Below are 26,723 nucleotides of genomic sequence, written 5' to 3'. Positions count from 1 at the left end.
GGCAGGCTTTGAAGGAGGAGCTGCTCTGGCTTTCCTGTTGGAGCTGTGTTCTCCTTTACTTCACTAGGAATTGGGGCAGGCCAAGGGCTAGGATCACTCTATAGTCCAGCAGTTGGGTGCTTTCTTAAGAAATGAGAGATCCATGGATTTCCTGGTTCTAATCCTCCCTGTGCACCTTTAGAAGAGGTTTGATTGGGGCAGGGCCGGTGCAAGGATGTTTCATGCCCTAGGCAAAACTTCCACCTTGCACCCCTATCCCCACGGCAGCTCTGCCCTGAGGCACCCTCCTCCCCCCTGGGGCAGCAAGCCTGGGAGGCAGGAGAAGTGAAGCATCTCACCCCTGCCCCGCCTCCTCCCTGAGCATGCTGTGGCTGCGTCACTTCTCCTGCCTCCCAGGCTTGCGGTGTCAATCAGCTTAGGTGCTGCAAGCCTGGGAGACGGGTAGAGGTGAAGCAGCCATGGTGTGCTCAGGCAGGGCAGGGGTGAGCTGGGGTGGGGAGTTCCCCTGCATGCTGACCCTCCCCCCCCTTACTTGCTGCAGGTGGCCCTCCCCACACTTGATGGGGGCAGCTGAAGAAAATGCCCCACCCCTATCCTAGCACCCTAGCTAGGCCACAGCCTGCCTAGGTGGCCTAAATGGTTGTACCCACCCTGGATTGGGGAAATCCCATTTCCCAGGTGACCCTGAGAGGTAGCAGATTCCTGTTTAAGTCCCTTCTGCTTTGCAGGAGCCCTTGTTTTCCTGGGAAAAGGAGGGGTCTGAGACAGGGGTCTCTCACCTCTGCAGGGGTGGTGGGGAGGGGAAAGCCCTGTTCCAATCCCTTCGCAGAGCGGGGGATTGGAACTGGGATCTTCCACTGCCTGGGCAGGTAGCTGGCTGCAGGGGGCAAAAAGAGAGTTGCATTTTTAATAAAAGTGCCCAGAAGTGGCAAATACTTTTCCAAAACCCTTCAGCTCAGCAGGCACAGAGGGGGATAGAACTCACAAGTTTAACATACTTGCTGGGGCCTAATCAATAGTTAATCGGGTGGGGGGGGGGGCGGCTCAGTTTCAACAGGAAAGGCTAAGGGCTTAGGCTGTTTTTAAGCTGATCTAAGGAAGAATTGAACCAGGGTCTCCACTGTTCAAAGTACTTACCCTAGCTCCTAGGCTAGAGGGGACTCCTTGTTTTAGACTCTTGGACACTGACTCAATCGCTAGTTAAAGAGTAACAGCTTCAACAGGAAAAAGAGTGGGTTGCCCACTGTTTTAATCCAGCCCACAGAAGACTTGAACCAGGGTCTCTAGGGTGCTTAACCTAGCTACTGTGCTACAGCGAGCTCTTGACTTGTGCTTGGGCCCGATCAATAGTTAATTAAAGTGGAACAACTTCAACAGGCCACACTAAGGGAGCCCCACCTGAGACTGCCTCAAAGTCCAGCACTGAGCACATTCACTTGAGATGTAGAACGCTGCTTCAGTCCCTTCGCAGCAAAGGGGAGGCAGATTGAACCAAACTCCCCCATAGTTTGGGATAGGAAACTTTGGTCTGCAGGGCTGGTAACCTGGCATCATTCAGGAACACTGAACTCCGATTACAAAAGTTAAGGCTCCCCCTTTGAGATATCACATAATTTCCTTGATAACAACTAAACTGAAACTTGATCCATAAAGGAAACATCTAGTGAGTAAACAGCCTATAGCCGCCCTCACTGAGGCCCCAGGACATACTCCATTCATGTTATAGACATATAAACAAGTTCAAATTTTGTAGGAAAACATGCCAGAGGTATTTAAGAAATAGAGTGACTAGTGTGAACATGTCCAAATACAAAATGATTGGGAGTAGTACTGCTGTGTCTCTTTCCTACTGTAAAGCTTTAGTGACCTTGGTTTTAAGTCAATACTATTATCTTGTTTGACCTGAGCGGTTAGCCAAAATTTGGGGTCCTGTAGGTTGTTCCAAATGGGAGGAGAAATTGATGATGGAAGTCTGGTACCTTTGGTGCATTCTTGTTTATTTACAAAGAAATTACAAAGTCCTGTTTCCTTCAACCCAGGAGGAAGCAAACAGTGTGCATCTGTCCTTTCTTGCAAAACCAAACCTATTTCAGCTAGCAGAGTGCCCCCAAAACCTCCATTTACTAGGCTTTTCTCAGTGTTGTGTTACCAGCTGATGCTGCTTGTACAGGCTGTCTTCTTTTCTGCTCTGTCTCTCCCTTTCTGCTGTGTTACTCATACACATCCATAGACAAAACAGTATGTAGTAAAGTCCTCGGTCCAGAACATCAACATTCCTGATGCATACTTCTTTGTTTTCAGCAGTGAAATGTGCTTACCTGCTTCTTAGCTTTCTTAAGTGAAGGGCGGTGGTGAATTCTAGAACAGTATAATTTCACAATAACCACAGCTGAACAGGAAAATCCTTTTGCAGCCAGAATCGCATCCCACAAGGTACTAAGCACTGTCCACTCCTTGTTGTGAAGGGTGCTCAGCACACTTGCAGGATCCAGCCCTTCAAGAAACATCTACCACCATTTAAAACAAGCAGCTGCTTCTCAGGTGTGCAGTCCCTAAGGAGCCATTTGAACCAAATCCAGCTTTAAAGTGGGACGTGGAGTGCAGTGAAACAAGCATACACCAAATACACTAACGGAAAATACAACAACACAATGACCTAGACCAGTGAAACTTTTTTCTCATGTGCAGACCCCTAAATAATTTTGAATGGAGATGCGCCCCCCTTTGGAAATCCTAGACAGTCTGTGGACCCACAGGGTCTGCAGATCACAGACTGAAAACCTTTGACCTAGACTGACTGGACAGTGGGTATTGATGTAGCTACAACAGACTGGTGGTTGTTCGGTGTTTGTGCTGCACCTCGCACAATGGAGTCCTGGTACACAAATGGAGCTCTTTGGCGCTACTGCAGTACTAATCAATAACGCAATGTGCGGTAGAGCCAAAAGCAGGAGTTGGAAACATCCGGGGGTGGAGGCAGGGAATAGTCTGGACTCAGGGAACTGGGATGGGAAGCATGCATATTCCCTCCCTTCCCTCCCATATTGCTCCAGAGCAGGAGATGCATCCCCAGCAAGAGGCTCTTGTCCCTGTTAGACTGTGACCCTGTGATGAACATCAGGGATTTTAGTCAGAAGGAATGCACCACAGCACCACTTCCGGCTGCTTCTCACAGTATGAACAGTCACTGTATCAGGAAGCAGGGTCCAAGGGAAAGTTGTGGCTGCAGGTGATGCCAGAGCATCGCTTGCTCCGCTGCAGTGGGATCTCCTCCTGACAGAGATCCTGTGGGACCCCGGACAAAGAGGAATTATTCAACAAGATGACATCCCTTTTACATTTGTCAGGAAAAATCCCTGAACCCTAGAAAAGAGATGCTTCTTTGCAAGAGGAAAAGATCAAACTTTCTTCTGTTCTGCTAGCAGCTAGTGACTGGATCAGGACAGAGGGCTAGATTTCAACATCACCTGTAAATAATCAGTTTATAGTAATAAGTATAGAAAAAACACAGGACACTAGAGTCTTCATTCAGTATTCCTTTTATTTAAGAAAAATACATTAAAAAAGATGACATAAATCCCACAAATTTCTTCGGTTACAGTTTCACCACCTGTGGAAAGATTTATGCATATTGCTAAACAAAACTCAACACAGTTGTGATTGTAAAAAAGAATATAAACAACATGTTTTAAAAGATAAAATAACTTATAATAATGTGTTGGATTGCACTCACCGCCATCTTACCAGCAGAGAGTGCCATTTCCTGAATTTAAAAAACTTGTTTTCAGACCTCCAAAGACATTTTTTGGAGACTAAAACATAAAATTAAATTTAGTCACTAAACCACTGGAGAACTTGCTATGGAGTACACTTTTGATCTCATTGCTTACTTCTTATAAAGTGCTAGTTGATTGTAGGGAAAGAAACAGGATACCTTATTTTCATTACATTTTATTAAAAAACTCAGTGATGAGTATTTTGAACGTCTCTGGAACTCCATGTAAATTCACACACTTCACTCTTTTCTCTTAGGGGAAACACTATATATCAAATTTGTAAAAAGAAACCAAAGTTATAGAGCTGGGAACAAAAGGTGGATTTATCTGAAGAGAGAGTCTCACTTCAACATCTGTAGCTGAAGACTAAATCTGAAGAAAGGTCACATCAAGAATCCACAACATTCCATTTAGACCTTTACATTTGGGTTTAAAGACTAATATTGCGCACATCATGATGGAAGCCTGTAAGCAGGCATCTAAACAGGCTCTCTTGCCACCTGCAGCTAAAACCCGCAATCCAAACTATGGCACACTCAGATGGCCAACATGTTCTTTAACAGGTGAAACATTTAGCACTATGGAGAGGTGGAATAAGGAGCCAGCTGCGTGTACAGAACAGCAAGTAATTTTGATGCTGCCAACTGCCTTTGCTTGCTTCAGAAACCAGTTTTTAAAGACAAAAGGGATGATCCACTTCCCTTTTACTTTTTGCTTTTTTCAAATGCAGTGGATTCCAATTACAAGTCCAGTTCAAAGGAGAAAAGTTGTAGTGAAAGTGCCTGAGAGAGGTCTATTTTCACTACCGAAATTCAGTGCAAATGTATGAAGCTTATTTCCTAACTTTTCCATTCTTTTCTTCCAATATTATGTCTTAATTTGTAAGCCATTAGCTACATCGACCTTGATCCTGAAAAAAAGAAAAAAGATAAGTTAAAATCAAAATAGTTATATATTTTAGTCTTCTACAGCTTTAGACTTCAGTCTATGATGCTTTAAACTTTTCAGATGTTGTACTTTACAGTACTTTCAGGAACAAATATTAGTTTTTGTATTAAAGTCAGTAGATGTTAGATAACTTTTTAAATGAAAAAAAGTTATCTGATGTGTAACAATAGCATACAACAGAAATATATTTTCAACCGATTTCATTTTAAAGCAGAATTCATAATATTTCCCTAATGATAGGGGAAGTAGGAGAAAACATGCATTATGGCTATAACAGGGGCTAGGGCTAATTAGTAATCAGAGTTAGTAACTGCAAGGACAAACAATGAAAAACGTTATTTACATAAAAGAGCCAAACTATTCCTGGGTGCTCCATGCCCCCCTTCTCACTATAAAATAAAGCTGAGCTGAGGAATTCCTTCGGAAGTTCCTCACTGTATCAGGTGGACATCTAAATAGATTTATGTAAACTACATTTTTAAAGAGGGATATTAGTTTCAGTGACTAGTCATACTAAATATCAATCTTATTTAACAATGGCTAGTGCAAATACTGTGTAAAGTACTAAAGTCCTCATAAAATCAACTTCTGAACCTCTCTGTGATATATACTAAAGAGAGCAACGCTCTTCAGGGGAGGAATTTGACTAGTTTACCTATCTGTATAATTCATTTGATGAACTACTAGTACATGTCCCCATACACGATAAAATCTTAAATTTGCTTATAATCTTTATGGTTTTATGCATTTATTTTTCACCCAAACAACACAATATGATTTGCTTCTTCAATCTTAAAATGGACATATGGAAGTAATAAAATAGAGATGACATGTTAGATATCAGTTTTCAAATCAACTTTGTTTAGAAAGAACACAATGTTCGAGTCTGTTGTGTTTGCAGAAAAACATATAGAAGACGTCTAGTATATTAGTGGTTAACCCAACAATGATGTCACATGCAACATTTCAGTTCATGTCAAGAAAGAAAAGGTTAAAAGAAATAAGAACCTATAGATTATATTCTCAATTTGAATTTAATATGGTATAATTCTACTCTGTTCTCTCAAATAACATAGAATCAGAAGACGCCATCTACATATTTTTAGGTGGAGGAAGATATTTTTCTATTACAAAATATGCCTTTCAAGACCCAGTTTAGATTTTGTTTCACCCACTGGTAGTTCTTATTTTCTTGGAAATTGGAGCTTCAGGTATCTAGATTTTTAATATAAGAACTGAACAGCAAGAAAGGAGAGAACGCTAATTGAATGAAATATGTTTGCAGAAATAAAAGCCAGAAAAAATTAATAGTTTCTAAAAGGAGAGCTTTTATAAAACTAGAATTTATAAAGGAACTAAGATTAAATTTAGGCTATTAGGAAGATATTTTGATGGCAACATGCATTAAGCTGTGGTATTCTCTACCAGGGAAGTGGTGGAACCCTTACTACTTGGAAATTTTAACAGGAACAAGAGCAAGATATTATAAAACAATGTTTTTCTTTGTAAAACTTCCTCCAAAATACACCAAAAATGTATGTCCCACACTTTCAAGAAATTAAAATATTCCCTTGGATTGTGTGGTGTGTGAGAGAAACCTGCTAATGTCAAGGGGGAAAGCTTTGGACTTCACCTTGTTTGGTATCAAATCAAGTATTGCGGTTTTAATTGATACTCAGAGGAAGCAACCAACAATGACACATTTTGGGGGACATCGTATAATATGAAAACAACTTCTCATCTTTATGTTTTTCTCTTTAGACCAGAGGGATAAGGTGTTGCTGAGGGTGAAGGAGTTGTACAACTCCACAACCTTGTTTTTGTAAAGTGTTTGTGGGCTGATTTTCCAGAATTCTGTGCTGCTGTATTAAAAATAAGGATTTTTTTTTAAGGTTTCTGTTTTCAGGAATTCTTTTATACAGTTGCTGAATATACCAAGTAGCGAGAAACATGCATAATGTGTAGGGAACTTGTGAATTTGTGGGGGGAAGGATAGCTCAGTGGTTTGAGCACTGGCCTGCTTAAACCCAGGGTTGTGAGTTCAATCCTTGAGGGGGCCATTTAGGGATCTGGGGCAAAAACTGGTCCTGCTAGTGAAGGCAGGGGGCTGGACTCAATGACCTTTCAAGATCCCTTCCAGTTCTAGGCAATTGGTATCTCTTTAATTATTTTTATTTGAATTCACTGCTGCAGGAAGTTATTGATGTAATAGTACAGATACATTTCAAGAAAAAGACAATTAAAAGCTACACCATTTGTTACTTTGAAATTCTAAGAGAAGGGACAATTAGCTATGATACATCAGATGTAATATGACAACCTCAGGAATCAAATTTTCCTCTTGTTTCCCTCCCCCAGTCTATGTATACTTTTGTATAACTCAACAGTGGTATTATAGTAGGTGCTTTTTGCATGCTTTGGAAATATCAAGTATGGGAAACTGCAGGTAGCTGGTTGCAGTAGCTAGATAGTAGTTTGGTGCCCTGAAGCAGATCATGCATTTCTGACACAATGCAAAAAAAATCTTCATGGTAATTAGTCCGTTCCCCCACAAGTCAATGCGAAGCATGGGTTAAACTGCCCTATTGTATTGCAAAGTAGTGTTATTATTTTGTTTAGCAAGTGAAATTAAGCTGTAAGTGTATAAAGCAATTGACATAGTTCTATTCTAAACTCTTAGTATTCAATAGACTGATTTTCTCACAATACATTACTGATTTCTGTATAAACACAAAACTTTGCTTATTTTTCAGCAAATGCAATAGACAAACATAGTTATCTATTAACAAACATTCAGGACAAACACAAGCAGCCCTTTTAATACTAGTGTTCTTTAATACAGAATAGATTTTCCTGGGAGTATCCAACAAGCATTAGGTTAAGTAACAGGGTTAGTGGAGAAAGCAGTTCATTTAAGTTGATTTATAAAACTTCTCTAAAATTTATCACGAGCAAAAATAGAGAAGTAATTTTAGACAACATCTTCATTTAACGACTAAATGCCATCCCTTTAGTGCCACAAGTTATTGCAATTTTCACAGTAACATACATGTTATTTTTTCTGACATCAGCAACATGCAAGAAAAGTCTCAGGCCTGGTCTACACTACGTGTTTATAAAGGTTTAAGGAGCATAAAACCGATTTAACGCCACACCCGTCCACACTAAGAGGCCCTTTATATCGATATAAAGGGCTCTTTAAACCGGTTTCTGTACTCCTCCCTAACGAGAGGAATAGCGCTAGTATCGGTATTACCATATCGGATTAGGGTTAGTGTGGCTGCAGATCGACGGTATTGGCCTCCGGGTGGTATCCCACAGTGCACCACTGACCGCTCTGGACAGCAATCTGAATTCGGATGCAGTGGCCAGGTAGACAGGAAAAGCCCCGTGAACTTTTGAATATTTCCTGTTTGCCCAGCGTGGAGCTCCGATCAGCACGTGTGGCGAGGCAGTTAAAAATCAAAATAAAGAAAGAGCTCCAGCATGGACCATGCGGCTGTGATTGCTGTAAGGGCAGGCAAATCTGTTCTATCAGTGCTCCGTTACAGAAGACGAAATTAAAATCATTTTTAAAAAATCTCCAGACAGACGCCATAGCAGGGACTCAGCGCACTGCTGCGTGACAAGCGTAACGGAAAGCCAAAGAATCAAATGGACGCTCATGGCCTGGAGGACTCAAGATATCCCACAGTTCTTGCAGTCTCCAAAAAGTATTTGCATTCTTGGCTGAGCTCCAAATGCTTCTAGGGTCAAACACAGTGTCTGCGGTGGGTCAAGGCATAGCTCGGCAATTTACTCACCCCCCCACCCACCCCCAGAAGTGAAAGGGAAAACAATCCTCTCTTGACTCTTTTACATGTCACCCTATCTTTACTGAATGCTGCAGATAGACACGATGCTGCAGCACTCAACACCAACATCCTTGCTCCCCCCCTGCCATGGGTGGCTGATGGTGCAATAAGACTGATATCCTTTGTCATCATCAGCCTATTGGCACATGGGGCAGTGCAAAAGGACTGGTAACCATGCCGATTACCATCAGTTAGGTCGATCAAGGGTGCCTGCCCCTAATTTTTCCTGGTAGATGGTGCAAGATGGTAACCGTCTTCATCATAGCAACAGGGGGCTGAGCTCCATCAGTCCCCACCCTTCATGTGTAAAGAAAAGATTCAGTTGCCCCTGGACTAGCAGAGGGATGCTGGGCTCCTCTCCTACACACTGCTTAATGTCCTGTCTGGACTATCATAGCAGCTGGAGGCTGCCTTCCACTCATTTCTCACTAACAAGTCACTGTGTCATCACACAAGTGGGGGGACAATGCTATGGTAGCCCAGGAAGGCTGGGGGAAGAACGGAATGAACAGGTGGGGTTGTTGCAGGAGCACCCCCTGTGAATAGCATACAGCTCATAATTTCTGCAGGATCTGACACAGAGCAGCTGTGCTCTCTGGTTCTATGATACAGTGGTTCTCTAGTACACTTGCCCATATTCTAGGCAGGACTGATTCTATTTTTAGATACCAAAAAGGAGGGATTGACTCAGGGAGTCATTCCCAATTTTGGCTTTTGCGCCCCTGGCTGATCTCAGCCAGGGGCACTTATGACAGCAGCAAATGGTGCAGTGCAAAAGGACTGGTAGCCACGATCATCTTATTACCAATTTATGGTATGGTAGATGGTGCAATATGGCTGGTAACCATCTCTGCTGTCATGCAAAAGCAAAAGCATGCTGCTATGTAGCGCTGCTGAATCGCCTCTGTGAGCGGCATCTAGTACACATACGGTGACAGTCACAAAAGGCAAAACAGGCTCCATGATTGCCATGCTATGGCATCTGCCAGGGCAATCCAGGGAAAAAAGGCACGAAATGCTTGTCTGCCGTTGCTTTCCCAGAGGAAGGAGTGACTGACGACATTTACCCAGAACCACCCGCAACAATGATTTTTGCCCCATTAGGCACTGGGATCTCAACCCGGAAATTCCAAGGGGCGGGGGAGGCTGTGGGAACTATGGGATAGCTACGGAATAGCTACCCACAGTTCAACGCTCCAGAAATCGACGCTAGCCTCGGACCGTGGACGCACACCACCGATTTAATGTGTTTAGTGTGGCCACGCGCACTCGATTTTATACAATCTGTTTTGCTAAACCGGTTTATGTAAATTCAGAATAATCCCGTAGTGTAGACGTACGGTGAGTCATCTAAACAGTCAGAGTAAATCTCAAAAAGGAAATATTTGTTTCTTGGGCTCTTACCTATTTTTCTTCAAAATTGCCGATGCTATAATTGCAGGAACTACACCAAGAACTACTTTAAAAAAAAGAGCAATTTAGTAATAAAGTTAAATAAAACATAACATTTTGCTAAAAGACAACTCTGAATCTCAACAGTTCTGGAACTTGCTCTCATCATCACTGACAGATTATCTGTATCATAGGACACAATTTTTTTCCCCTTATGATGATAAATAAGCCCCTCTCATACACCAGATCAAACATCACAAGAACTCTCTACCCTAATAGAGAAAGAGGTTCTGATGTTGGATCTCCTAATTTATCAAGTCTTTAATGCTTCTGTGCACAGCTTAAGGTTTGTCTAGATTCCTAGCTCATCCAGAGTAATGCTCCATATTCAATCTACTTCACATCCAAGATGTTCAAGCTTAAATTCAACTTCTTCCCTTCAGTCCCCTGCAAGGTGTTTAAGTTCGCCACCAAAGAGTCACAGAATGTATTATGTTCAATATCTAGTATGGCTTGCTTGATTTCTTCCCCAATTGATATAGTATTTTAAACTGATAAATAAAAATTAGAAAAAGAAGCTACCAAATTCATCAGATTCTCTCTCAGTCTTGAACCTTAAAATGAAAACTTCTATTAATCTGTCTACTTTGGGGTCACACTGAGTCAACTAAAACCATGTTTCAATTCTGCTATTGAGATCTGAGCACAGTTTCCCCGATCGGCACACACTGGGTCAGCTGCATCTTTAGAGCCATGTGACAGGGATGTAGATTACAGAATGGTTTGGGTTGGCATATTCTCAGAGGGAGATCACTGTCTCCATTGATCAGGCAACTGCTAGAACTCTGCTTGTAACAGCTCCGAATGCACAGTGGTCTTATGATCTTCTCCTTGACAATGCTGCTCTATGACCAAACGCTTATCGACATCCATGGGACTTCAGCATGTGCTGAAGTGCTTTGGTGAACAGGTGCCTACATAGGGAATGGTCTGCTCCCCAAAGTTAAGCTACAGCGTCTGTGAGAATTCTGGGAGAGAAGGGGGAAATGTGTCCTGAATAGACAAGCATGATGACCGAAAACTCAAGATCTGTTATGTGGAGACCACTGCAGGCTGACTAACTCTGGATGCCGAGAACTTCAGTAACAGCCTTCTAATTTTCTGTATAATATGACACCATCAAATCTAACGTACAAAGCGATTTCTTGGATCTTTTTACAACTTCCCTTTCTAGCTTTTGCCCTTTCCATTTTTGGTAGGCACTAGACATATATATGCAGTCCTAAGTGGTGACGAAATATTCTCACCCAAAACAGAGCTACACAAGTGAACCTTTTCTTGGTATCCCTGGGGATAAAGAGGAAAATGAGATTCTTCCCTCCCCTTTTGTTCCCCAATATCGTGCAGACACATTTCAGATAGAATCACAGCAGACTGCCTAGCTCAGGCAAATATTGTGAATATGCCTACAGACAGAGAAAACAGCTAGGAGTATGAATACAGGCTTCTCTCCAGAGAATGGCAGTGCTTTTACATGGCACCACAGCACGTTACAAATGGCAGAGAAGTTCAAGAACCCTAAAATCCCAGGGTCTTTAGTAATTAAGTAGGGGGGAAAACATTATGAGATTGAAAAAGGGCAATATTAAACTAGCCTTGACTCCAGATCTTAAAACCGTCATAGCTCTAGTGCACTGACTGATTTTTTCAGTTTTAAATTACTTACCGATACCAATACCGGTGCCAATGCCTATTGCAATGAATAGGACACGCCCTAAAGAGAGAAACAAAAAATGTGAGCTAAAATATGAAACCAAAGTCATGTCAATAACCTACAGGAATTTATCCACAATCCATGCAGATGAAGCTACACTTAGTATCCTAGATTATATCAGATATTAATGAACAATTAAGGCAGTCATGTAAACACCACATTCTCAAATGGATAATCATTAGCTGTTGGAAACCATGATCTCACCCCTACAGAACCTCGTAATGAAGAAAAGCAGCTTTTCAAAGGATTGCACACATTTGTACCTTGTAATAGCAACAGGAAAACCACTGTGTAAATGGAGGACACAATCTGGGTTTAAAGGTTTTCTACAATATGAAGTGCTGGATGTTAAGGATTCTCTTGCACATGCTTCTAGGCTCTCATTTACCAAGCCTGCACTGGCCTGTCGTACATTTGCCAAAATGATAAGAAAAGGCCAGAATCATTATACTCAGGTTGTCTAAACCAGGTACCACAATTTTTGCCCTAGCATATCATCATAGGTTGGTGTTATGTTACCTGGTATCACAGATATAAAGAGTGCTGTAATCTGTATTTCTAATTACCCAAACAGATGGTTTTCAAGGGACAAACTTTTGCTGTTCTTACTAGAATAAGATCTCTTATCGTCTAACCACTGGCTGTGGAAGATACTGAATGGATAATTAATTCCTTGACACAGACTGCATAGAACTACAATCACTGATGTCAATGAGTTTTGCATTTAGAAATCCAGACTCCTGTTAAAGGAATGCTCAGACTAACATTTTAAAGGAAATGTACGAAAGATTAAAATAGCACTCCTGACCTTCATTGATACTGTGAAGTGGCTTTTCAATGGCTCCTGGAAATTTTGAAGCCTATTTACCCTCAAAAAATAAATCTATAGCCTTTAATGTTAATAATTTTAATATGAAAAATGGAGTGTACATATTCATTTATGCCCATATTGCTCATCGTTACTGTAGGTTTCATAGTGTTGGCAGAAATATGCAGTTTGGTCATTAAAGTTTTGTTGTTGTTTTTGTGCTTTAAATAAAGCCCAATGAAAAACATTTTAAAAACCAGGCAGGAAACTGTTTGTTGGGGAAAAAGGAGGTAGAAAAACACCATCAGCACATAAAAAGAAATCCAGTTGAGTTAAAAACAAATTTGTAGTTGTGGTCCCCCTAAAGTACTGATTAGAAGCGAAGGCTTTTTAATTTGCTTTTGGCAGGAATTCAGTGATTCCAATCTCATGCATATAATGCAGCCACATGGATCAGCAACATTCAGGGGTTCCTTAGTGTAATAGACTTGAAAAACAATTGAAAGTATCCAGCCAGCCCAGTTCTGAAGCTCCCTACAGCCCTGCTCACCACGCGCACGCCGCTACCCAGTCTAACAGCTCAAGTGTTTTCTCTCTCCCCTCAGTACCTCACCTTCATCATCAGGCTCAGCAAAGTTGCCAGCTATGTTCAGCGCAGAACCTGTACAGAAAAGGAAGTTTTATAAAATACTTGAGGTGCTCTCCACACAACTGGCAGAGATTCCAGGCATGTAAAGACATCAACACCAACAAACAGACTGGAGTGAAATTTATCTTGCCAAGCACAGGACAACACATATTGAATTGTAAAGACTCAAATCCACAACTGCTCATATTCTCTACCCAAGACATTTGAAGAAAAGCCCCCAAGCATGCCAGTGAAAGCACTGTTGGGCTGGATAACTGCTAATGTCAACCCCCTCCCAGTGTTTTACCCACTTGATTTTCTTTAATTTCTCTCTCTGTTGGGTATACCGTCAAGTCTGCACAAAGCAGAAGATCCACACGCATTAGGTGCATTACCACATTGTCATTAGAAGAGATAATTCTCTCAGCTGAAAGTATCTATTTCTCAATTCTCATCCTTGGGATAACCATATAGTTAGAGACTAACTGTCTTTGTCCCAGGAAAATCTACACCTAAGAAAGAGTTTGTGCCACTGAAATGATACGAGCTTGGATGCCATAGAGCGATAGAAGATTTTCACATGCCACCTCCTACTGCAGCCAATATTGTTATTAGTTGTGTCGCAATAGCACGTGAGGATTCAAGTCATGACTCAGGGCCCCACTGTGCTAAGCGCTGTAGAACTACACAACAAAAAGGTCCCTGCCCCCATCCCTCTCATTAGAGGTGCCATCAATCAGCCCAGACAATAATATTCCTTATCCACGGTATTGGCCATGTCACTCTCCTTTTGAGAGGAATCAGAGGGATGGGCCAAGGTCAGAGCTCCGTGGGAATCCTTTGGAAAGTGGAAGGGGGAGAAGGACCCACCAAAAGGCTTTGATAACCAAAAGAAATGGTGCAGGAACAATGAGAGGGGTAGGAAAACCAGGAGAGCACGGAGTGTGCACATGAATAAGCAGCTCTCTGTCAAGTTTTAAGGCAAGTGCTAAGTGAGCATCATTATATTTGTATCTATGAATAGCAGAATTATAGAAATTAAAAATGACTTTCACATTGTACTTTTCATTTTTATTCAAGTGGAAATTTGAACCCAAAATTCTAGACTTTTAGCAAATCAAAGTTCTTCCAATTTACCTGAGGAAGTACCAGCTACTTCTGCTCCTTTTGGAGGAACAGTTGTGGGTTTGTCCTGGGTAATTATGTCTAAGGCAAAAAGAAGAGGAAAAAAGCAGTTATGAACATGACATCAGTCTCCCATCACCAGCTGGCCACTCAGAGTTAGGAGCTTCCCAAACTAATGTTTAGGAATCTGCATCTTTAGAGACAAGACACACTTATCCCATTTACATGTTGTCACAGCGAGAGCCCAGTTGGGCTACCCTGCAGACTGCTGCTGGGATCCCATTCATATATTCTAGGGGAAGCCCATAGCAACCGCTACATTGAGCTGCCTACCACTTCCCTTTACAAAAGTTCTCTCTCTCTCTTTTATTAAAAAAAAAAAAAAAAAGAGCTCTAACAGTTCTGTGGTTTGCAGCAGGGATGTGAAAGGCTCAGTGTGGTGCCTCTTGCTAACACCATGAGTTACAAACTGCCAAAATGTCATTTCCCTTCAGTTTTACTCATCAGAACTTCATAGAGTGACTTCTAAAACCCCCAAACATGCTGTTGTCACTGAGCATTCTCTGCGAGGTGTTGCCATGTGCAACTGAGAACTGTGCATCTCCATCCCTCACATCAAAATATCCTTTGGCCTAGGAGAACGAGAACCGTGTTGGGAACCAGGAGATGATGAGTTCAGCTTTGATTATTTCTACTGGCTGGTGTTAACGATCCTGTGCCCTTCGAAACTCAAGTTAACACACAGCAACCCATCCTCCCTGAATGAAAGTTACACAAGCTAGGAAGAGAACCCAGATCTCTAATATGGCAGACCCAAGTCTCATCCACTTAGCCTAAGCAAAAGAATTTGCCAAATCTAAATACTTGGCTACACAGTGTGTACAATGAGGCTATTAGTGCATATATAATCCATTGTCTTAGTGTGTTGTGCATCTTCCTCTAGTGGTTGGTCCATATAACAATTTACTCCAGGTGCCACCTATTATAATTAGTTCTTCAACTTGACAGAGGTCTATGCTGTAGTAACTTAGATTAAACAATCCCTTAGCCCGATCCCTGGGATCCCAAGTCAGCCGGCACGGGCCAGCCATGGATTTTGTATTGCACTGTAGACTTATTCTTAGATGTAAAAAGCATTGGAATCATCATTTCAAATTATCCAAATAGATTGTTTCAAGAGACAGACTTTAGCTGTCCTTACTAGAGTAAGGCCATTTAGTAACTTCTATAGCTGCTGGTTAAACATTAAATGAGAGTCCAGCAGAGGGCAACAAAAATGATTAGGGGGCTGGAGCACATGACTTATGAGGAGAGGCTGAGGGAACTGGGGTTATTTAGTCTGCAGAAGAGAAGAGTGAGGGGGGATTTGATAGCAGCCTTCAACTACCTGAATGGGGGGTTTCCAAAGAGGATGGAGCTAGACTGTTCTCAGTGGTGGCTGATGACAGAACAAGCAGCAATGGGCTCAAGATGCAGTGGGGGAGGTCTTGGATATTAGGAAACACTATTTCACTAGGAGGGTGGTGAAGCACTGGAATGGGTTCCCTAGGGAGGTGGTGGAATCTCCATCCTTAGAGGTTTTTAAGGCCCGGCTTGACAAAGCCCTGGCTGGCATGATTTAGTTGGTGTTGGTCCTGCTTTGAGCAGGGGATTGGACTAGATGACCTCCTGAGGTCTCTTCCAACCCTAATATTCTAGGATTCTATGAAAAGGGTAATTCCTTGCCACAGATTGAACAGAACTGCAATCACTGACGTCAATGAGTTTTGCATTTAGAAATCAGACTCACGTAAAAGCAATGATCAGACTAAAATTTTTAGGGAAACTGTATGAAAGTTTACAATAGTAGCAAAGAGTGCTCTGGAGTGGCCTTTCAATGGCTCCTGGAATTACTGAACCTATTTGCCCTTAGGAAATACATCACTGACAAATTTATAGTCTTGAATGTTAGTATGATAAATGGAGTGTACATATTCACTTGTACCCATTTTGTTCATCATAACTGTAGGTGTAGGATTCAGGTTTACTGATGGCTTCAGTGTTGGCAGAACACACAATTTGGGTTCTTTTGTTGTTGTTGTATAAATAAAGCTCAATGAAAAACATTTTAAAAACCAGGCAGGAAACTGGCTAATGGAGGGGGGGGGGAAACAAAAACAAAAAACAACACACCACACAGAAAGAAATCTAGCTGATTTAGAAACAAATTTATAGTTACTATCTCTAAGTTTCTGACTAGAAGGGAATTTTTATTTAATGTATTTATTTTTGGCAGGAATTCCATGTGATTTCAATCTCATGCACACAATGCATCCACATGGAGCAGCAACATTCAGAGATTCCTTAGTGTGATAGATTTGAAAAACAACTGAAAGTATGTGGCCAGCCCAGTTCTGAAGCTCCCTACAGCCAGGCTTCCCTGCTCACCACACACATTGCGCTACACAGTCTAACAGCTCAAGTGTTTCTCTCCCCTCGGTACCTCACCTTCACCTTGAGGCTCAGCAGAGTTGCCAGTTGTGTTCAACACAGAACCTGTACAGAAAAGAAAGTTCTTTAAAATACTTGAGGTGCTCTCCACACAACTGACTATTTTAAATACCAAAAAGCCAAAGGAATGTCACAAGGACAAGTGCAGAGTCCTGCACTTAGGAAGAAAGAATCCCATGCACTGCTACAGGCTGGGGACTGACTGGCTAAGCAGCAGTTCTGCAGAAAGGGACCTGGGGATTACAGTGGACAAGAAGCTGGATATGAGTCAGCGGTGTGCCCTTGTTGCCAAAAAGACCAATGGCATATTGGGCTGCATTAGTAGGAGCATTGCCAGCAGATCGAGGGAAGTGATGATTTCCCTCTATTCGGCACTGGTGAGGCCACACCTGTAGTACTGTGTCCAGCTTTGGTCCTCCCACTACAAAAAGGATGTGGACAAATTGGAGAGAATTCAGTGGAGGGCAACTAAAATGATCAGGAGGCTGGGGTTCATGACTTACGAGGAGAGGCTGAGGGAACTGGAGACATTTAGTCTGCAGAAAAGTGAGGGGGGATTTGATAGCAGCCTTCAACTACCTGAAGGGGGGGGGGGTTCCAAAGAAGATGGAGCTCGGCTGTTCTCAGTGGTAGCAGATGACAAAACAAGAAGCAATGGTCTCAAGTTGAAGTGGGGGAGGTCTAGGTTGGATATTAGGAAACACTATTTCACTAGGAAGGTGGTGAAGCACTGCAATGGGTTACCTGGGGAGGTGTTGGAATCTCCATCCTTAGAGATTTTTAAGGTCAGGGTTGACAAAGCCCTAGTTGGGATGATTTAGGTGGGAATTGGTCCTGCTTTGAGCAGGGGATTGGACTAGATGACCTCCTGTGGTCTCTTCCAATCCTAATGTTCTATGATTCTACATCCCATTTGCCTGGCATTCAATCGACTCGCTGTCTTTGAGGATGTAGCCAGATTCACATTGAAACAACACGGTTTCCATTTGTATATTCAGTTTCACTTATAGAGATCTGTTCTCCATTTTCAATCACCGGGTTTGGACAATGAGGAATCTCTGAGACGTGCCTGCGGAGGGTCCGCTGGAGCCACCTGCCGCCCTCCCGCGGCACGCCGCACCAAGAATGCGCTTGGCGCGCTGGGGTCTGGAGCCGGCCCTGCGTGGGGGAGACTTGTTCATTGGGAGGGTCACTATTCAAACCATAGGCCTTTGGTAGCAAACTCATGAGGAGAAATGACAAACATCTAAAATTTAGCATTAAGGCTAAGACATTCAAAGCCACAACATTTATACAACTGTTGATCCATTTTCTATGCCAGAGTACCCCAAACTTGGGATGTCACTTGTTCAGGGAAAGCCCTTGGTGGGCCCCGCCGGTTTGTTTATCTGCCGCGTCTGCAGGTTCGGCCGCTCGCAGCTCCCACTAGCCACGGTTTGAGAACACATGGCCATGGCTATAGAACAGCAGCAGGTTTTCTCAACTGTGCATTCCAAGAAAGTTCTATTTCCAGGGGCAGATGGGCAAATAATTTCTCCCTGCACTCAAGTCACAGTGACACTGGGACTGCTGGCAGGTGTCCCTGGGGATTATGGGAATACTGTAGATGGGGCAATGGAGTGGCCAGTGCATTAACATGCTGCTAGCTGCCTCCACCACAGCTTCCTGCTGCTAAATCAAGCCACAGGGGTCTTTCCTACTTGGACTCAGATTGTCCGCACAAACATACTGACACCACACACACGGCGTGGATTCTACATTAAAAGTGCCAACATCAGGACAGCTGGATTGGGAACCACAAACCAAGAGATGGTTCAGGTGAGGGGTGTGTGTGAGGGAGGAATTCAAGAAGCTTGGAATGGGAGGATCAAGCACAAGTTACGGCATAGGTCAGGGCAGACCATGCGTACAAGTGCCAGGGCAGAAAGGACACTGGCAGTGGGCATCCCAGCTGGGAGTGTTTGATCTGCTGCAAAGGAGGAATCTGCAGTGACTTGGTCCATGACTCTACATATTGTCAATACTTAAGGACTAAGATGTTAAACAGCCCCCAAGTCATTGCAATGTGCCCTCCACCCTGTTCTAATCTCAGTCATTCTAATGCGATGAAGAAATTAATCACCTTTGCACTCAGGAACAGGTGCATCCCAGCGGGGAGTTCCCCGATCACCAGCTGTACATCGAATGGAGGATACTCCAACAAGTGACCAACCACGGTTACAGGAGTAGCTCACACTTGAGCCAACAAGGAAAAAAAATTTCCGGCCGCGGTTGTCCTGTCCATTAGCAATGCGTGCAGGTGGCTCACAAGCTAGAATAAAAGGGGAAAATACAGCATTGATACCGAACGGGAAATCTCCTAAAAGAAGGGAGGCAGCATAAACACCATGGGGTTTCCTGACACTACATTGAGGAAGAGAACTGGGAAAAAGCTCAAGGCCAAGAGAGCAGTGGAGGGAAGTTTGTCTATTGACCTCTTCCAGCCAAGAAAGAAGATCCAAAGAAACCATCTTGCAGGTCAGTGTTTCAAAGTAGGAACAGCGATCTGAGGAAAAACCCAGAAGGGGATTAGGAATATGAGCACAAGGTGAGTGGCCAAGTTACTTTGCATTTTTGTGCAGGCCAGGGTAGGTGGACACTGCTTACTTGACTTGGGGTTTGAGTTCAGGTAAGGGATACTGCGGAGAAATGTAGGAACCTGGCACTCTGTCTCAAGAGGGACACTAAAGAAGAGCCTGTTTTTGACATTAGAGATGTGCTCTGCTATGACTTTGGATGGGTGGGGCGGATATTCTGAAGCATTAGTCCTCAGCAGGGGTATTATCAGACTGAAAAAGAATTGCTGCAGGAACATTAACAAGGGGAAACTGAGGTGGGCTGCCTGTGGGGCCACTTCTAGTCAGGAAGGGCACTTCAGGAGGCCTGTCTTGTTACCACATATGACAATAAGGAATCTCCATCTTCTATACTGTCACAGGGATACCTCAGGTGGTATGTCATTTGTAAATGAAAGTCACAGGCACTTTCCTGCTCTCTTGCATAAAAGGTGGTTTTTTTGTCCTCCCCTGAGCTGGGAAAGGACAGGCACCAGAACATTCCATGAACAAAAACCGAGAAGTCAAAATCCAGCTTTTCCACTCTGCAGTCTTCCCAGTTTAATGCCTGCAGATGAAGATTAACTGCGCCAGCATTCAAATTATCTCCCAAACTCAGAGCTGTTTGTATCTGGTGTTGACTGGCCTCAGACTCTGCTCTCCGCAGCAAGTCTCACCTGGTCTTCCAGTATTAAACCCGGGCAATTACCCCCTGTCTTTTCTCACCAATTGCTTTTCCCCTGAGGTCTGAACTCTCTGGTGCTCATTTGGTTCCCAAAAGAAAGTGAGAAAGGAACATCAACAGAAAAAGGCTGCAGCCTAGATAGACATAAAATGGAAGAAAGGAAACTCGGGGGGAAAAGACAGGCAATCTATTGCACACCATTTATATCACATTCACTCAATCATACCACATGCAACAGAATGAGTTTTATAGACTATAGAAAGTTGCCTCAATATAGACACCCCACAAAGCATCACCCTACTCTGTCACACACTTACCTGGGTCACAAACGGGTAGCTGCGGATGCCACTTGCCATCAGCTTGGCAATGAATCCTATCAGCGCCCCTGAGGATGTAACCAGGATCACACTGAAACGTTACACTGGTTCTGTATGTATAGTTATGTGGAAGTGGAGATTTCAGGCTTCCATGTTGAATACGTGGGACTGGACACTGAGTGTCTGCAAAACACCAAACAAGGCTTTCCAGATAATTTTATTACTTAGTGCACGTCTTTTTAAAGTGTCGATTAATCCTCCCCACACCTCTGCAAGGCAAATAAGGAAGGAAACTAACAAACAGAGAAACTGAGGCAGAGCAACAAAGAGACTTGCCCAAAGCCTGAGAGGAAGACAATGGCAGAACCAGGATTAGAACTCGGAGGTCTCCATTGCCCAGCCACGTGCTGGCACCGCATCACCTCTCCATACGTTGTAATTATTCAGGATCTGAGCGTGTGTGTCAGAGAAGTGGTTAGAGCATAGCCCATCATTATATACATCCCACTCACAAACTGATACAGGAAAATATCATCTACTGTCACCTAGGCACTGGCTTTCTTTGCTGCCATTGACTAGGTAGTTTTTATTACAAGAAAAAACTCAAGAGTGACACTATATGTAAATACAAATTTTTTTGTTGTCATCCTTCCATTTTCAACCACTGAGGGAAAACAGCAAAGAGGTTGGTGCTCCGTCTAAGACAGGGAACAATGAAAGCCAAGGCACGTAGAGGACTGCTGGATCTATCTTCCAAGCAATCTGAACATTGTGAAAACACACGGCCACAAAAGAACATCAGATTTTCTTAATCTTGCTCATGACCTTTGTTTTTTAAGGAAAGTTCTTATTTCCACAAGCAGTCGCAACAGATCATTTCTTATTGCACTGGATTTGTGATGAAATTTGACTACTGGCAGGTCTCCTGGGGGGATTATGGGAATACTGGAGATGGGACAATGCAGCATTCAATACATGAACACCTTCCATGCTGCCCGCTCCTCCCTGCAGCTTCCTGCTTCTAAGTCAAGCCACTGGGGTCATTTCAACTTTTTGGATTCAGGTTGTTCCTGCAGACGTACTGCTATTGCAGACAGGGAGGATTTTAGGCTTAGGGGGATGCTGCCAGGACAGCTGTACTGGGAACCAGTAGCCAGAACAAGGGACAGACGCAGGTGGTCGAGAAATCGGTGTGAAAGGAGGACTAGCATTAGCTTGAATGTGGGTCAAACAGCAGATCACATATATGGGTGCTGCGTGAGAGAGGAAACTGGCAGCGTGCGTCTCTGGGAGTAGGTTGCTGGGAACATTTAAGGCACTAGAAAGGAGTGGTCAGCAATGGGATGGATGGGTTATGGGGACACATTGCACCAAATTATTCCTACCCTTTCCCAATACGAGTCATTTTTGGGTAATGCAGAATGAGTTACCTTCGCACTGAGGGGTAGGCTCGCTCCAGGTTGGAGTGACCTCATCACCAGCGATACACTGAATGGAGGCTTTTCCAACAAGTGAGAAGCCTCTTTCACATTTGTAAGTTACCGATGAGCCAACAAAAAAACCTCTCTTGCCCCAGTCATTGTACTGGCCATGGGAGATGTTCGGGGGTTGGGCACAAACTAGAACTGAAGAAAGAAAAATACATTTTTTATACCGTAGATAAAAATCTCAAAAAAGAAAAGGAGGTGACAGATTCCCAACATTTCCTGATGCCATTACAGGAAAAAACAGTCTTTCCATAATACCTGAAAGAACACCCCAGGTATGTCCATCAACCTGCTATCTCAGTGTTCATCTCTTGCTGTGCATGGCATCAGGACAGCACACACAAAAATAATGAAAAGATGGTTAAGTGTTTATGTGGCCATTCAGCTGCTGAGACAGTCATTCACATGCTCCGTGAACAGCATTGAAACAGGGATGGTGATGATCCAGAGAGATGCTGAACGCCTGCAGCTTCTACTGACTAGAAGGTCAGGCCTTGACTCAGTAAATTGGCCCTGTTACACTTCTGGTCCTTCAAATCCAGATCTGAAACTCCTCCAGCTCTCCCAGCTTCCCAATCTTCCTCCAAGCTACCAAACCTTCTGAGTCCCCCAACAGACACCTCAGCCCCACCCCCACAACTGAACCTTCTCTGTAGATACACAGAGCCATCCTCATCCCCCGCTGCCCATCGCTTCCAAACTAGTGAAGTGGGAGGTTAGTTAGGGTGACACAAGGGGGTAGCACTAGGTCTGAGGAGTAATAAAGTTGTTCTTAGTGGATGGTTTTAGTCATTGGAGGTGACCCATGGAATTAATTCACATTTTATAGCACGATGGTAAACTAGTCCCAGGGCGCCTCATGTACATACACCCACAGCTTGGAAAATGCCTGAGAGACTAAAATCCTCACAAGGCCTTTGGAAAATAATTGGATGCCTAAAACTCTTTTCAGGTACTGAGCATTGAGACCTGATCCCCTCCACTACTCAGACACAGAGCTGCAGTTTGCATTTGCACCACTGTCCTCTCTTAAGAGGAGCATAGGGGGAATAGCATCTTTAATCTGTACCAGGAGCTCCATACAACCCCCAGTAACAAACGCTGCTATGAGATGCACTGAATCTCAGGGTCCCAGCCTGTAGGGGACTGGGGCCTACTCAGGCTGGCCTAGCAGTCACAGCTGGGCTGACGATTGCCCACCAGGGACAGCAGCCACCAGGCCAGAGTTGGAAGAATCACAGTTCTCCCACCATTTATACTGACCTGGTTCGCAAACTGGTACGGCAGGAGCCCACGTGCCATCACGTTTGCAGTGAATCTGAGCATTTCCATTGATCCTGCCTTTGATACCATACCCCAAATCACATTCAATTGTAACTCTGTCCTCAAACGCATAGGTCTCCTCTCCCGGTCTAGGCATCGGTGTCGGTCTCCCGTTGTTAACATCTGGAGCTGGACAACGAACTTCTGAGAAACACCAACAACAGCAACAGCGTTAAATCACAGCAAAGACAATTGTGTGGCGGCAGATTCATTTTACCAGGTGGAGCTGAAAGCTTTGCAAGCTATAGAAAATTGGCATTTCCTTGACATTGCTGAAGAGGCTTGGTTTTAGAGAAAGTTTTCTCTCCTGGGCAGAAACAGCATGTGGGTCAAGGGCCTTCATTTTCATTGTTCTAATAGCAGCTGTTCTGAGTGCAGCTGGCAGAGTATTTTTGGCCTTCATCACAGACAGCAGGTGCTACTGTGAGTCTTTGTTATGACCCTGCCATGTATAAGAAGGCAGGTGGTATGATGTGATCTATATTGATTGCTATCTACTTTAGGAGATGGTGGATGGAGGCAACAGATCTGTCTATAAGCATAGAAATGTAAAGGTGGCAGATTTTAAGGAGGCACAACATGGCATTCATAGCCCAGGGGTATATGCAAACTTTAAGCTACCGTTTTACCTTCCCAGTACTGGACTGCTCCACGCAGACAGCCCTGGGGACCCGTGCCCAGCTGCCTATGGGTTTGGCTTCAGCTTTACCCAGAATCTCTGCAGTGCTATGTGCTGTGAAACACCCCAACACACCCCTCCCACTGGCACACCACTTGCCCCAAGCCTTGCAAGAAGATCCTGGGAAGACAGCCCTTTTGTTGTCTTTGGGTGGAGTTCTCTTCTGGATGGATCTAGGACATTTAAAGACCTGTTCTGTCACTCTGGACCTTTTACTTGGGAGTGAGGATTCCACCTCAAATTGCTAACCATAATCCCCAGTGTTAGCAGGAAGAGAAGACCCTGATTCTCCTTCCTTCTCTCTCACCCCCATCTCTACACTTTGAAGCATACACAAGCTGACTATAAGCACAATCTCCCCATTGGTGTTAAATTTGCTCAATTAAAACAAAGATAATTTAGCCAAACACTTACTCTGACAAAAGTTCGGAGCTGAAGACCAGGTCGAATTTTGAAGACACGTAACATGCCCTTGCCTTCTTCCAGGGATCAGCTTATAACCTGGGCGGCAGCCATATTTAATCACCATCCCGGCTGGAATCCATGTGCCAACATTAGACTTCCGAACAGCATTGGGAATGTCAGGTGGATCAACACAATAACCTAAGGGTAAAATATGAAGAATGTAAGGACATACTTAGCCAGGAAAACCTATTGAGGTGAAATTGCCTCTACAAGAATGTGATGTGAGAGACCTAGCTGGGGAAAATCAGAGGTCCATATTCTACTCTCCCTCGCTCAGATCCATGCAATCCCATTGCCCAGAATTTAGCTCAGTCATTGCAAGGAAACTGCATGGAAAATACAACAAAACCAAGTGGGAATATGGGTGGCAGTCACTATACGATTCTACCTGCGTTTGGAATTAGAAAGGGAAATGCAAAGCCCTAACCTAAACCAGACGGGGTTTCTGTTTGTCTGTAACATGCAGTGTTGTAGTTGTCATCATGTCTCTTTCTAATATCCTGGGACCAAGATGGGTGAGGGAATCTCTTTGACTGGTGAGAGATACAAGCTTAGAGCTTGCACAGAGCTCTTCTGCACATTGGCAAGATGATTACTTCTGAACACCACATCCAATCAATGCCAAACTTTCTGGGAGTGTTATAAGCATCAGTAGGCAGAAGCCTATTGGTTTGGTGGAATGTGGACAACTGGAAGATGGATGGGGAACAAACAGAGCTTCTTGCATCTGGTAATTGTCAATAGATCAAAGAACTGGTTGATCTCAGCCTTAACACCTTCTGGCATAATACCTGCCATCTCAACACTGCCTGTTCTCCCAGTACCATTTAAAAGAGGAGAGGGCAAACTACAGCCCATCAGGGCTTTCAATCCGGCCCATGGGAAACAGAGGGGGATGGGAGGGTGGCTCACAGGGATCTCGTGGTGGAGAATGGAGGAATGAAAGAAGCCCAGTGGTGTGAGCAATGATCTCAGCCTACAGACGTAACCAGGTGTCCAAACCTCTAGTTAATTTCAAACTATAGAATGGTTTAAACCGGAATCCAACAGACAAGTCATTTAACAGCAGCATCGTGGGACTGTCTCAGCTCAGTGAGCTTCAGGCTGCCGTGACAATTTCCTTTTTAGAAACAAAACATGAAACTGGTTGCACAACTGCAATAGGTGTTAGTTCAGTGCACATCCCCACAGGCAAGCCAGAAGCACTCCTGCTCCTGAGCCAGCTTGTATACCCAGCCTCAGTCAGGCTGGGCAGACTGCGCACTGCAGATCCCGCATGGAGATTCTCAGTAGCAATTACATTAGCAGTGGTCCTATTCCGGTCACAATCACACTGATCAGGTGCCAGGGAAATGCTGGTCACTGTTAGAAGTTAGAACCCCCTCTTCAAACAACACCTGGCACAGACCTGTCATCCACAGAGTTCACATTTGTGAATGGCTGGCCTAGTAATCCTGTGAGCAAAAAACCCCGTCTTCGGTGTGATTCCTACTGTTTCAGGGAATCCGGACTTGTCTCCTTTCTCTGTGAATAAACAGGATTGCATCAGAGAAGTACCGAGCTCCATCATCAATTTCTCCTCCTAACAGAAACAGCCTGCAAGACCCTGCGTACTGGCTAACCGCTCAGGCCAAACAGCTCTTTTCAACCTGTCGTGTCGAAGCATTTACAGTGTGAGCTCAACTTGAAACATGGGAGTCACCCCATGGAAGTCAACACTACCTGTGTGCTTAAAGTTATGCACGTGCTCAAGAGATTTGTGGAATGGAGCCTTGAGGAAAGAAAAGCACCGTCTCCATTTGGAACAGCAGGAGAAACGTAGCAAGGCAGAGCTGGAATTTGGCCAGGAAAACAAGCTCAGAGCGGTAAGAATGGCCTTGGATCTTCAGCAACCACAAGCACCCAGGAGCTTGCCAGAGGGAAGCAAAGGGAGAGTCAAGGTGTGTGAGCGTAGGGGAAAGCCAGAAGAGGGGAGAAGGTGGGGATGGGATTGAAGGGAGAGGCTCATTCTCCTACTCACTGAGAGCTCCCCCAGGCGGCAGCATGAGTACCAGGGTCCCCAGGAGCCGCAGGGTCCAGCCAGAGGGAAGTGACATCATGGTGCCAGGTGAGTTCCCAGAGAATGGTGGTGACAGCACAGTCCAGGCAGGGCTGCGGCCGCTCCTCACTCTGTGCACTGTGCAACACGGACCCCAGGCATGGCCACCCATAGGCACATGAGGCAAGGGGAAGTGGGAATCCGTGCGCTGCAGCTGCAGGGGCCCAGGAAGGGGATGGGCAGAGGGTGCACATGCTGCCCAGCCCCCCCGTAGTGTTGTACTCATGGCAAGGAGTAGAGCCGGATACAGCTGCAGTTAGTACCGTAACACTGAGCACCG

General features: G+C 44.0%; 1 protein-coding gene across 1 annotated transcript; it reads right to left on the bottom strand.

Moving 5' to 3' along the window:
- Nucleotides 1–2,985: 2,985 nt before the first annotated feature.
- LOC123369077 (complement receptor type 2-like) lies at nt 2,986–26,494 on the bottom strand. Its single transcript, XM_045014443.1, has 11 exons — nt 26,366–26,494; nt 24,295–24,483; nt 23,142–23,345; nt 20,392–20,574; nt 18,918–19,106; nt 16,793–16,840; nt 14,318–14,386; nt 13,166–13,213; nt 11,697–11,744; nt 9,983–10,037; nt 2,986–4,686 (listed from the first exon to the last, which is right to left on the bottom strand). The coding sequence occupies exons 1-11, from the start codon at nt 26,442–26,444 to the stop codon at nt 4,644–4,646; spliced, it is 1,155 nt and encodes a 384-aa protein (XP_044870378.1). The 5' UTR covers nt 26,445–26,494; the 3' UTR covers nt 2,986–4,643.
- Between the last annotated feature and the right edge of the window lie 229 nt (nt 26,495–26,723).

This window comes from Mauremys mutica, chromosome 4 (assembly GCF_020497125.1).
Source record: "Mauremys mutica isolate MM-2020 ecotype Southern chromosome 4, ASM2049712v1, whole genome shotgun sequence".
Classification (NCBI taxonomy): domain Eukaryota; kingdom Metazoa; phylum Chordata; order Testudines; family Geoemydidae; genus Mauremys; species Mauremys mutica.
The sequence above is the reverse complement of the archived record's forward strand: the minus strand, read 5'-3'. Positions and strand labels throughout refer to the sequence as shown.